A 12,510-nucleotide genomic window follows, 5' to 3' on the forward strand; every position below is an offset into this window, starting at 1 on the left:
GTGCTTTACGCTCGAGCACATATTGCTCGACGTTGCAGTAGTCGAATACCGTCTATTACGCGGCACCTCGTTTCATCGAACTGGATACATCCGGTCCTATATATTTTATATCTAATATAGACACGTACCAATATATACGTATATATATATATATATATATATTGGAATGTATAAACCGTTAATATTATTAACTGTTTGCACACACACGGGGTCACAATTACCCCAAGTATAAATATTTTTTTTTCTATGATGCAGAAGTTAGCCGACGTCTAATAATTTTTGAATTTTTTAAAAAACAAACTACAAAAAAAATATTTTAAAAAATTGCACCTATAGCTTTTTTAATTTCCTACATGTGCATTTTTTTAGTTTTTTTTTTTTTTTTTTTTCGTAATTGAGTTGTTGAAACGAAAATCCAAAAATTGTTATCATACTGAAAGTCACCGTCTAATAATTTTTGGATTTTTTTTAAAAATGATAAATCACAAAAAAAAAAATATTTTAAAAAAGTGCACTTATAGCTTTTTTAATTGTCTACATGTGCATATTTTTAGTTTTTTTTTTTTTGTAACTGATTTGTTGAAAAAAAAAAAAAAAAAAAAAAAATATATAAAACTTCAGGATCATAAAAATAAATAAAGTTTATTCAGGACATTCTCAGACAATGGCCCTTACTCTTTAAAAATAATCAATGACCTTGAACTGTCATAACCGTATTACAACTTTATCAATTAATTAAAGAAAAATAAAGCATTCATTAAAACGAAAAGAACACCGTAGTTTAAAAAAAAATTACTTACAGTTGACATTAATTAGGAATTGTATGAAATTTGGTACGTAAATTTGAGCCGCAAAATTTGACATTTCCCAAAATTTATTTACTTCCTAATTGATGACAACTGTGAGTAATTTTTTTTCAAATCTTCGTTGCTTTTTATTCCCCTAATCCTTTACTTTTTGTTTAAGTAATTAAAAAAATTTAAATATCATCATGACAATTGAGTCATTAAATATTTAAAAAAAGTGAGGACACTACAAGTATGAAATGAATTGTAATTCGCGTAATGAATGAGACTAAAACTGAGTAAGCGCTCAAAGATTTATAAAAATAGCAGAGTTTATATTTATGAAAGAATTTAAATATCCAACGGAAGTGGACTGAGTTTTATTTAAAAATTGAATGGATTTGAATTTTGACAGAATATAAAAAATAAAATGAAATAAATGTAAAGAGGCTTTAAAGGAAAACACTAGCTGTCGCAAATGTTGACGGGATACGCTAAACTTTTTGGACAGCAAATGAAATGCAATCCGACGTGGCTAACTTTATTCAACGAACCAAGGACAAGACGTTGACGGTGGGTACACCAGCAGTAGTAGTAGCAGTAGCATCATCAGTAAGAGAACAAGTAGTAGTAGTAGTAGTAGTAGTAGTAGATGTAGCAGTGGGTGAGGACGCAATTTGCATCACTGTGGTTTCAGCATTGTCGGAATATCTTGTTTGAGATGACGAAAAAGAGAGAAAGAGAATTTACAATGAGTTGTAGGAGTAAAAGAGTTAGAGAATAATAAAAAGAATTAATGAAAAAATAAAAAATTATAAAGAATAGAATAAAAAATCTAAGGATATAAAAACAAGTTAAATAAAAAGATAAAAGTACATGGGAAAGTTTTGTCTCTATTGAGTCGTTAGATTTTAACTCCTATTTTAAACAGACTCCATTTTTTATTAAATTATTTTTTTATATAAATTTTTTTTACTTTACCCTTTTAAACTTTTTATTTAATGCGTAAATAAAAAATTTTTTACACCAAAAGTTTGTCGCAGTAAATTTTAAGTTTAAAAAAAATTCAGTTTCTTTACGAAAAATTACAAAGCCATTTTTATAAATTAGCTCTCAATTTTTTAAAATTTATATTTCAGGAGCTAGTTTTTGTATAAATTTCTAAATAAGCAGTGATGAAATTTACAGGAATTTGAATTACTTGCGCCCGGGAAAGAAGAATTCTGTGTTACCAGCAGAGCTTGGGATTTTTCTTATTAACAGCCAAGTTTTACTCATTCCAACAAACAAATATTCGAACGGACTCTCACTAATTAGACGATGATCAGAAAATATCGGCATTAGATAATAGACTAAAAAATATATAAATAATTTAATATTAAATTATTTATTCTCGTAAAAAATTATAAATATCAGTAACATCAAGTTTAGTAAAACCATCACCGGAAATCGATTCAATTGTTCATAGAATAATTACTATTACATCCAACAAAATATCACTTGATTAACTCCATATCGTTACTTATAATAAATTAATTTTTAACGAAGCATTCAGTAGCATCTTTAGCACAGTCTTTGTATTCTCGGAAGTTTCCTTTACTATTTATATAGTCTTGACTTTTTAGATCGACACACGCGCATCTATTTTGTGGAGACGATGGATTTTCGTAATACTGTCTCGGTACTCCAATCCATTCTCTTGGTATTCCTCCACTGAAACATCAAATATCATTATCATTTATTGTGACATTTAAATAAATATTCATGACGAAATTAAACAGGAAAAGTTTACAGATAAATATTTAAATTTATGTTAATGAAAACTGTCGTAATATATATTTTTCACCTTTGATTGGTACACCAGAATCTGGTTCCTCCTTCTGGATTCCATTCAACGTTACAAGGTGGAAATTTTTTGTTTATTTTGTCTTTATCAGACTGCTCAGCTTCAGCTTTTGAGACCTTGGTCTTAAAATTATGAAACTCGAGTGTCTCGACTCCGTATTGGTCGTAAAATTTACCAACTAGTTTACCTATTTAATTATATTATTCATAAATTATGATGATTAATTATTTTATTTTTAATCATAGTCGGGAATTATTGATAATTAGTCATACCTTTATATTGATATTTTTCGTGATAAGATTTTAACCAGTTGTCTAATGATTTAGCTTGTGCGTTCGTTAAACTTGATAGATCATCAGTTAGACCTTTTTCTGTAAAGTCTCCGGTTATAAATGCTTGTGATGCGTCACGTCCTTAAAAAAAAACAATTTTCATTAATTAATTAAAAAATGACTAATAATTTTTATAAAAATGTGCTGTACTGAAAATTAATAAGTAATTGATTAATTGATGAATTTTAAGAAAATGTTAATGATTAATTAAATAATTTAAAAAAATAGAGTCGTAGTAAAAATTAACTAGTAATTAATCTTAAGTAAGTAATTAATAAATTAAAAAAAAAAATTCTTGAAACGTATAAAGTCATCTTTCATTTCAAATAACGTTACATTATTTTAATGACAAAGTAACTTTACAATAACCTGAATAGCAAGCGGTAAATTTTTTCATCAGCAATTTTTAATAAAAAAAAAAAAAAATTAACGCTACGTTTTATTACTTACTAAGAATTTATATTTTTAAAAAATATATAACGGAATTATTATTATTTGGGTCACAAGAAAATCTCTAAGCTTTTACTGTCAGATATTTTCTCTAAACAATTTTTAATAGATAAATAAATGACTTGATTGCTTAAGAAAATAAAATTTGTAATTATCAAGAATTTAAATTTTTGAATTAAACGGAGTACGAAAATAAATGAATAAATTTGAAAATAGTTTCTGTGGAAAGAAAATAAAAAACTCAACAAAGTTGACTTACTTTGTTATCGTTTGAATTTGAATGAAGTTTAAAAAAGTAATTATGATAAATAATTAAAAATAATTACCTACGAATGCGTGATAAGTGTTTCCTTTACCATAATATTGTTCGCCTTTGGTAACATCAAAAACTTGTCCCAAAATAGACAAATACAAACCATTTTCTATGTTATTATATTTCTCTAATTCTTTTTTACTAAATAATTTATCTTTGTGCCCTAAATATAATTGATATGCACCCACATAATCACCGTTCATTAATTTATAACTTATTGCTCTTGTCCAATCATTCAAATAAAGTGTCCATCCAATTGCTAAAATAACCGGGATCCACATTTTTATTTTATGAACCATTTTTTATCTTTTAATTAACAATTGATAATTAATACTTTACAAATAATAATTATTAATTAATAAAACCTAAAACACTAATTAAGTAAATAATTATACGAAAAATAAAAATAAATTTTAAATTATTTATTTTATCGGTAAGTAATTGTTGATATGTAATTAAAGTAAGTACTGAGTGTTGACAGGTTGCTCTGATGTTAACCAGAGTACATGTCCACTGTAATTGTAAATTGAAAGTACTTTAAAAGTACAACTGAAAAAACACGTGGCTGACGGCAGTGCCAACTTTAAAAATTAAATAGTAATAAAAAAAAATTTCTATAGAATTTTTTTACTATTGTTATTATTATTAATTTTATAATTAATTAATAATATAAATGATTAATTAGCTCTAATAATTAATAAAAATAAAATTTTTTAGCTTGCCGTGATAATTTAAAATTCAAATATAACTTAAAAATTATATCAATTTAATTTCTTAATTATTAATTATAACAATAAATATAATTAAATTTAGCGTAATTAATAACGAATTAAATATTTAAATTTACGCAGTAAAATTTAAAATATTCTGTCACGATTATTCTTATTATTAATATTTATAATTAATCAATAACATTAATAATTAATTAGCTCTCAATAATTAATAATTGATAAAAAAAACATTCTTTCACTTGGCGCGAAAATTTGAAATTTAAATTTCAATTAAAAATTAACTCAACTTAATTTCTTAATTATTAATTATAACAATAGATATAATTAAATTTACAGTAATTAATATATATTAAATTAAATATTTAAATTTACGCGGGAATTTTTAAAAGTTCCTTTCAGCAAAAGTGACATCTCGCCATTAAAAAACAGGAAACTAACTTTCCGTTGATCGAATAAAATTTATCAAACGTGTCGCCATCTATTAATTCAAAAAATTACAAAATAAATATATAAAGCATATAAATATACGCGGCAATTAGTTTGTCTCTGTCTGAGAGTATCCGCGTCTGATTCTTATATTTTCAGGCAAATCCCGCCATCACAGCGGTCACATTAATTTCTTTTTGCGTAGTTTATAATATTTGTACTATTGATTTGTGAAAATGTAAAAACGAACTTATCACAGCAACAGATTATTTATTTTTAAACCCGACACTATCAGTTAGATAATAACTGTTATTTGTGAGTATTGCACAATAAGTCTGCTTGGTTGGTTTGAGCTTAACCTAAAAAGCGTCGGCGATGGCGAACGTTTCTCTCGACAAAGAGACCTTTTTCCGGCGTATGAAACGCCTGTACAATGGCTGGAAGGTAACTGTACCATAATTTCAAATAAATCAATAAACAAATTATATTTGCTACATATTTTAATTAATCGATCACTTGTTGCACAGGATGGCGAAGTTGGCACTGATGACAGCTTCAGTAAAATGGACTGCCTCGTTTCAGCAGTCGGAACTGACGAGGACATCATCTACAGCAAGTCAATGGCCCTCCAGGTACTCCAAAATTTTATAAAAATTCACCATAAAAATCTTATCATTTATTTATTTCGCTTAAATTCATAGACTTGGCTGCTCAGCTACGAGCTCACTGACACAATTATGATTCTCGCTGAAGACTGCATTTGTTTCTTGTCGAGCAAGAAAAAAATTGAGTTTCTACGTCAAGTCGAAAGCGGAAAGACTGAAGAAACTGGCGTCCCACCTGTCAAATTATTTGTCAGAGACAAAGTATGATTTTGTGTCAAATGATAAAATCAATAATTATAATTATCATCAATAATATTTACTATAATTTTTAAAAATTATTACAGAGCGATGAAGACAAAGCAAATTTCGGTAAACTGATCGACGTTATCAAAGGAAGTAAGAAAGGTAAAACGCTGGGGGTTTTTTCAAAAGAAAATTACCCTGGCGCGTTCATGGATGCGTGGAGAGCTGCCATAAAACCTCATTCATTTGATACCGTATGTATATTTTTTTAAATATTATTAAGTAAATATTTATTTAATTGATTAATTAATTAAACCGCGGCATTGGTTATTTAGATCGACGTGAGTGCTGCAGCTGCTTACGTCATGTGTCCAAAAGAAGATGTTGAAATTTTGACGATTAAAAAAGCATGTGTGGTATCAGTTGATGTCTTTACCAAATACTTGAAGGACCAGATAATGGAGATCATTGACTCGGACAAGAAAGTAAAGCATTCAAAGTTAGCAGAGGGTGTTGACGCAGCTGTCACTAACAAGAAATATGTCACTGGAGTTGATGTTTCTCAGGTGGACATGTGCTACCCGGCGATAATACAGAGCGGGGGTAATTACACACTTAAATTTAGTGTCGTCAGTGACAAGAACGTGCTGCACTTTGGTGTGATAATTTGCTCTCTTGGAGCCAGATATAAATCTTACTGCTCCAATATCGTGCGCACACTGTTGGTAAATCCCACGAGTGCCATCGAGGAGAACTATAACTTTCTACTGCAGCTCCAGGAAGAAATTATGAAGAAGATGGCACCCAATACGAAGATCAGCGCAGTCTATGAAGCGGGAATCGCGTTTGTGAAGCAGGAGAAGCCAAATATGCTGGAACATTTGACTAAAAACTTTGGGTTCGCGATGGGAATCGAATTCCGCGAGAGTTCGCTGATGATCGGAGCCAAGACTCACGCTCTGCTGAAGAAGGGCATGGTCTTTAATCTCCATGTCGGTCTTTCTAACCTGAGCAATCCTGAGGCGAGCGACAAGGAAGGGAAGACTTACGCTCTGTTCATTGGAGACACTGTCGTCGTTGGAGAATCGGGAGCTCCCGCGACTGTGCTCACAAACTCCAAGAAGAAGGTCAAAAATATCGGAATTTATTTGAAGGACGAGGAGGAAGATGAAGAAGAAGGAAGTGGGAAAGAGAATGAACCAAAACCTGAAATACTCGGCCGCGGAAAGAGGACGGCTGTGATCGAGTCGAAGCTGAGAACTGAGCACAGCTCGGAAGAGAAGCGGAAGCAGCACCAGAAGGAACTCGCGCGGCAGCTGAATGAAATTGCCAAGGCGCGATTGGCTCAACAGTCTGGTGGCAAAGAGCAGGAGAAGGTCCGCAAGTCGACTGTTTCTTACAAGAGTCTGAACCACATGCCCAGAGAGCCGGAAGTCAAAGAACTCAAGCTGTACGTTGATAAAAAATACGAGACGGTCATACTACCGATTTTTGGAATTCCCGTTCCGTTTCATATATCGACGATCAAAAATATATCACAGAGTGTCGAGGGCGACTACACGTACCTTAGGATCAACTTCTTCCATCCTGGAGCGACGATGGGACGGAACGAAGGCGGGTCCTATCCCCAGCCGGACGCGACCTTCGTCAAAGAAGTCACGTACCGCAGTACCAATACCAAAGAACCTGGAGAAATTTCCGCGCCTTCCTCAAATCTCAATACAGCCTTCAGATTGATCAAAGAAGTCCAGAAGAAGTTCAAGAACCGTGAGGCCGAGGAGCGGGAGAAAGAAGACCTAGTAAAACAAGACACTCTCGTCCTCTCACAAAACAAAGGAAATCCTAAGCTGAAAGATCTTTACATTCGGCCGAACATCGTCACCAAGAGGATGACTGGTACCCTGGAAGCTCATTCGAACGGATTCCGCTACACTTCAGTCCGTGGTGACAAAGTTGATATACTCTATAATAACATCAAGAACGCGTTCTTCCAACCAGGTGACGGAGAGATGATCATCCTTCTGCACTTCCATCTCAAGCATGCGATAATGTTCGGAAAGAAGAAGCACGTGGACGTGCAATTTTACACTGAGGTCGGTGAGATAACTACTGATCTAGGTAAGCACCAGCACATGCACGACCGGGATGATCTGGCTGCGGAGCAGTCGGAGCGCGAGCTGAGGCACAAATTGAAGACTGCCTTCAAGAGTTTTTGTGAGAAAGTTGAATCTCTTACGAAACAGGAAATCGAATTTGATACTCCGTTTAGAGATCTTGGATTCCCTGGTGCGCCTTTCAGAAGTACTGTCTTACTCCAGCCTACTAGTGGATGTCTTGTTCATTTAACAGAGTGGCCGCCATTTGTTATCACCCTCGAAGATGTTGAGCTCGTTCACTTCGAACGTGTGCAGTTCCACCTAAAGAACTTTGATATGATCTTCGTATTCAAAGATTACCACAAAAAAATAGCGATGGTTAACGCGATTCCTATGAATATGCTGGACCATGTCAAGGAATGGCTTAACTCGTGCGACATCCGGTACTCTGAAGGTGTCCAGTCACTCAACTGGGCGAAGATTATGAAGACTATCACTGACGATCCTGAAGGATTCTTCGAAAGCGGTGGCTGGACCTTCTTGGACCCTGAGAGCGACGAGGAGAACGAGGAGGTCGATGATGAAGAAGAGGAAGACGATGACGCGTACGAACCGACGGACATTGAGAGCGAGGAAGAGTCCGATGAAGACTCGGATTATTCTGAGGCTTCCGAGGACTCGGAGAGCGAAGAAGAAGAACTCGGAAGCTCAGAAGAGTCCGGCAAAGACTGGTCTGATCTAGAGCGCGAAGCCGCTGAAGAAGACAACGAACGCAGCGGCTATCCCGTGGATACCTACTCTAAAAACAAGAAAAAGTCAAAGCACGACACTCCGTCACCCTCGAAAAACCGGCACAACTCCAAGCACAAGAGCTCCTCCAGCTCCAAAAACAAATCCAGCTCCAGAGACCGGGACCGCAGATCCTCTGACAAACACAGGTAATTATTTTTTTAAAATTAGTTATTAGATTTATTTATTTACCGTAAATCACTTGTCTGTTTAAAACGGACGATTTGATTATTTAAGAACGGACCGATCACGAAGCGGGAGATCACACAAGAAAGTGTCTCCTTCAAAATCGTCCAAACATAGGTGATTATGTCTAATCATTTAAAATTAATACGGTATTTTATTGATAGTATATTGTGAAATCAGGAGTAAAACGAAACGGTTTCAGAATCAGGTAATTTTGGTTGCGAGGGCTACCATCGCTCCAAATTTGAAACCGCATTTTTACTCTACCACATTATATTTTTAATAATTACCTGCATTTAATCCTGCTTAGCTTAAAGGTCTTGAGTCAGTTAAAATGAGAAAATTTACAACCAAAAGTTACAATGAATGCGATGCTAATAGGGTTTTATTAAAGTTAGAATAGTACATTGTGCAATAGGCTGTCAATTGTTCACGAGAGCGGAATTTTTTCTTTGAAATAGCTGTTAAATGTTCGGATCAATTTGACGTCAAATTGACATCAAATTTTGAAACGTTTGGAAGTAAAGTTTATAGAAAGTTGTCTGAAAATTGCGGTAAGAAAGATAAAGAAAACATTACTATTAAATTGACATGAGTTAATGTCAAGTTCTTGTACTCGATGTCAAATTTGAGGCGTACTCTGATAACCATGCTAATGGCAAGCAAACATTATCATCCATAAGTTGACAAATTGATGAAACAGTGGCAAAAGTTAGTATCCATTAGTTGCCTTCAATCCTCACAGAAAGATGATAACTTGTAGTCAACAGTTACTAAGACTGAAGTTGTCATCAACTTAACCGAGTCAATGAGTAAAATTAATATTTATTGCGCATGAGTAGTGAAATTTTATTTCTCACCCTGTTTATCAGTAAAGTCGCACTTTTCTCTTACAAACAACTAAATGAAGTCAATTTACATACTTGCCATTCTTCCCTCAAATAATTACACAAATTAAAACTTTCTTACTGTCGTCTCTCGTTAATTGTTTAAAAATTAGTAAAAAAAGAAAACTGAAAATATGCACACGTAGAAAAAAAAACTCTGCTGCAATTTTTTTTTTTTAATTTTGAAAAAAATCCAGAAGTTATTGAACGTTTTTCTACAGAAAATCACATCTTCTGCATAAAGTCGTCTCATTTAATCTGGCTCCCGACATTTAATATCCCATTCTAATCAAACTGACAAAAATATTAATAATAATTCCTATGTAGCCCGAAGAAGAGCGACAGACACGACCGGCACGACAAGCACAAGTCCCATCACTCGTCCTCATCTTCCAGCAAAAAGCGGCCTCGCGATGACAGCTCGGAAAGCAGAAAGTCCAAAAAATCAAGGTACCTTTCAAATTATTTATTTATTATAATTTATTCTACGTATTTTCAATCGTCAATAACAATTATTTATTTATTTATTTATTTATTTATTTATTTATTTACAGGAAATAAACCAGGTAAAAGTTTCTGTTAACTAAGGAGTTGATAGGCTGTACACATTCATTGCAAGATAACTTATGAGTTTTCAACACAAGTTATCAATTATCTAAATACTTTTGTCCCACATCATCCATTACTTATAACAACAAATATTAATATTAATATTATTATTATTTTGTTTTTATATCCTCGCATTAATATTAAAGAGTTAACTATCGAGTAAGGAGTAAGTTATTTATCAATTATCAGCCATGTACAAATGTTCGCTGTCATTTTTGTATTACGTAATATTGATAAACATTGCGAGCATCTGCGTAATTTGTTTATGATCATTTTTTTTTCTTAATTATTAACTATAACTATAATTATTATTAACAAACTTTTTTTTAAAAACTCAAATAAAAGATTTTAATAAATAAATGACAGGTATAGTGAATTTTTTTTTTACTTCTGGCGTAGAAATGATTATTAAGTTAGCAGGCATTTAACAATATTTTGATTTTTTGTTTTTTTTAACAAAAAAAAAACATTAAATAATTATTTTGAAAAATTGCACGTATAGTTTATCAAATTTTCGACATGTGCATTTTTTTGAAATATTTTTTGAAGTATTTCAAATGCCTGCTAACTTTACTATCATGGCGTAGAATGAGTGAATACAGCAGATATTAGACGAATTTAAAATTATTAATAGAGTAAATAATTACTAAAATAAAATATTGAAAAAATGCACATTTAAAAAATTTTTAAATTGATAAGTGCATTTTTTAAAAATATTATTTTTTAAATTATTTACTCTATTAATTTGTAATTTTAAATTCGTCTGGTCTGCTGCATTATGAGTGTGAATACAGCAGACGAATTTAAAATTACAAATTAAGAGAGTAAATAATTAAAAAAATAAATTTTAAAAAAATGGACACTTAGAAAATTTAAAAATTAATAAGTGCATTTTTTGTAAATATTAATTTTTTAATTATTTATTGAAATAATTTGTAATTAATAATTAGTCTAATGTCTAGTACATTGACACTTGGCGTAAAATTTACTGAATGAGGAAGAAATAAGTCTGTAGTTAAAAGTAAAATTGTTGTTATTAAATATTTTGTAAGCAGAATAATAAGTAAAGTATAATAAATTCAACGGCAAGTGATCTGCGGTTTATTAAAGGAAGTGAAAGTACTGCCGAGCAGTCGGACAACTTTCTCTGGCGCATCATTTGACACTTGTTACTTCTGGTTTCACTCAGACCGTGGCCTCTATTTTACAAGCTGATAAAAATCGATAATTATTAGGGCAGGGAAATTCAGGGTATTGGTGATTGGGTTGAATGAAATAAGAAGACTGCATTTTTTGTCGAAACTTTTTATATGAAAATATATGAAATTTTAAGTACAGTAGGATTAAATTAGTCAGAAAGTTAGTGGTGCTGGCCGATTCCGTCGATTTGAGGCTGGAGGTTGTCGACGACTTCTCGAGGAACTACATCCCTGAGAATCGCAAAGAGATCTATCTTCTCGTCCCCGGGGATCGACTCACGGGCCACCAGTTCAATGCCTTCTTGGACATGCTGGATCTGAGCGTCCTTTGGGATCAGTAAAGTGTTTCTCGCCTGGTTTATTGCTTCGCTGCTGAATGCTTGACCGTCTTTTTGAGGAAATCCAGATACTGTGTAGATTACTACGGCAAGTACTGCTAGTACTAGTCCTTTCATCTTAAATTAATAATTATAAATTATACATCAAAATTTTAATTTCAAATAAAAATTTTAAGCTGCGTAATAAAATTAAAATTACATAAATTATAGATGACGATTGAATTAAAAATTACTACGCAGTAAAATAAATCAGCAATTAAAATCATTAGTAAGGTAGTAAATTAATGACAATGATGATAATAATAATTAAAAAAATACTTACGATGATTGAAAAAAAAAACGACAAAACTTTAAGTGACGGTTACAACAGAAAGTAAAAATAAGACTAAGTGAAATCGTAGGTAGACATCAGCTTTTATACACGGTTCAGTTTCTCAAGTATGGCAGTACAGAAGGTAGTGTAGATGGTATGGAAGGTGGTACGGATGAACACATCGATATGTAGTCTAGTCCAGTCCAATCATCCTCTTACTCCCGAGCTGCGAGCTCCTGAGTCAAGAGAAGGGACCTGGTACATTTAAACCATTTGACCTCAATACCCAACTAAAACTTGTACTCAATTTATTACAAAAACTCTTTGTCACAGCTAATAGTCTTCACAAGAGCTATCAGAAA

General features: G+C 32.3%; 3 protein-coding genes across 4 annotated transcripts; 1 reads left to right on the forward strand and 2 right to left on the reverse strand.

Moving 5' to 3' along the window:
- Positions 1-2,138: 2,138 nt before the first annotated feature.
- Positions 2,139-4,266, reverse strand: LOC103579616 (neuferricin). The gene is made up of 4 exons (XM_008561058.3): positions 3,740-4,266; positions 2,904-3,044; positions 2,632-2,818; positions 2,139-2,498 (listed from the first exon to the last, which is right to left on the reverse strand). The coding sequence occupies exons 1-4, from the start codon at positions 4,023-4,025 to the stop codon at positions 2,318-2,320; spliced, it is 795 nt and encodes a 264-aa protein (XP_008559280.1). The 5' UTR covers positions 4,026-4,266; the 3' UTR covers positions 2,139-2,317.
- A 727-nt stretch (positions 4,267-4,993) lies between these two features.
- Positions 4,994-10,658, forward strand: LOC103579626 (FACT complex subunit spt16). 2 transcript variants are annotated; one of them, XM_008561070.2, is made up of 8 exons: positions 4,994-5,327; positions 5,411-5,515; positions 5,585-5,749; positions 5,833-5,985; positions 6,067-8,765; positions 8,854-8,919; positions 10,017-10,139; positions 10,244-10,658. In XM_008561070.2, exons 1-8 carry the CDS (start codon positions 5,259-5,261, stop codon positions 10,248-10,250), a joined length of 3,387 nt encoding a protein of 1,128 aa, XP_008559292.1. In that variant the 5' UTR covers positions 4,994-5,258; the 3' UTR covers positions 10,251-10,658. The 2 variants fall into 2 exon arrangements, with proteins under 2 accessions (XP_008559292.1, XP_008559300.1); XM_008561078.2 differs by lacking the exon at positions 8,854-8,919.
- Positions 10,659-11,593: 935 nt separating this feature from the next.
- Positions 11,594-12,290, reverse strand: LOC103579638 (uncharacterized). Its single transcript, XM_008561092.3, has 2 exons — positions 12,158-12,290; positions 11,594-11,952 (listed from the first exon to the last, which is right to left on the reverse strand). The coding sequence occupies exon 2, from the start codon at positions 11,950-11,952 to the stop codon at positions 11,659-11,661; it is 294 nt and encodes a 97-aa protein (XP_008559314.1). The 5' UTR covers positions 12,158-12,290; the 3' UTR covers positions 11,594-11,658.
- Between the last annotated feature and the right edge of the window lie 220 nt (positions 12,291-12,510).

Source organism: Microplitis demolitor, chromosome 2 (assembly GCF_026212275.2).
Source record: "Microplitis demolitor isolate Queensland-Clemson2020A chromosome 2, iyMicDemo2.1a, whole genome shotgun sequence".
Taxonomy (NCBI): Eukaryota; Metazoa; Arthropoda; class Insecta; order Hymenoptera; family Braconidae; genus Microplitis; species Microplitis demolitor.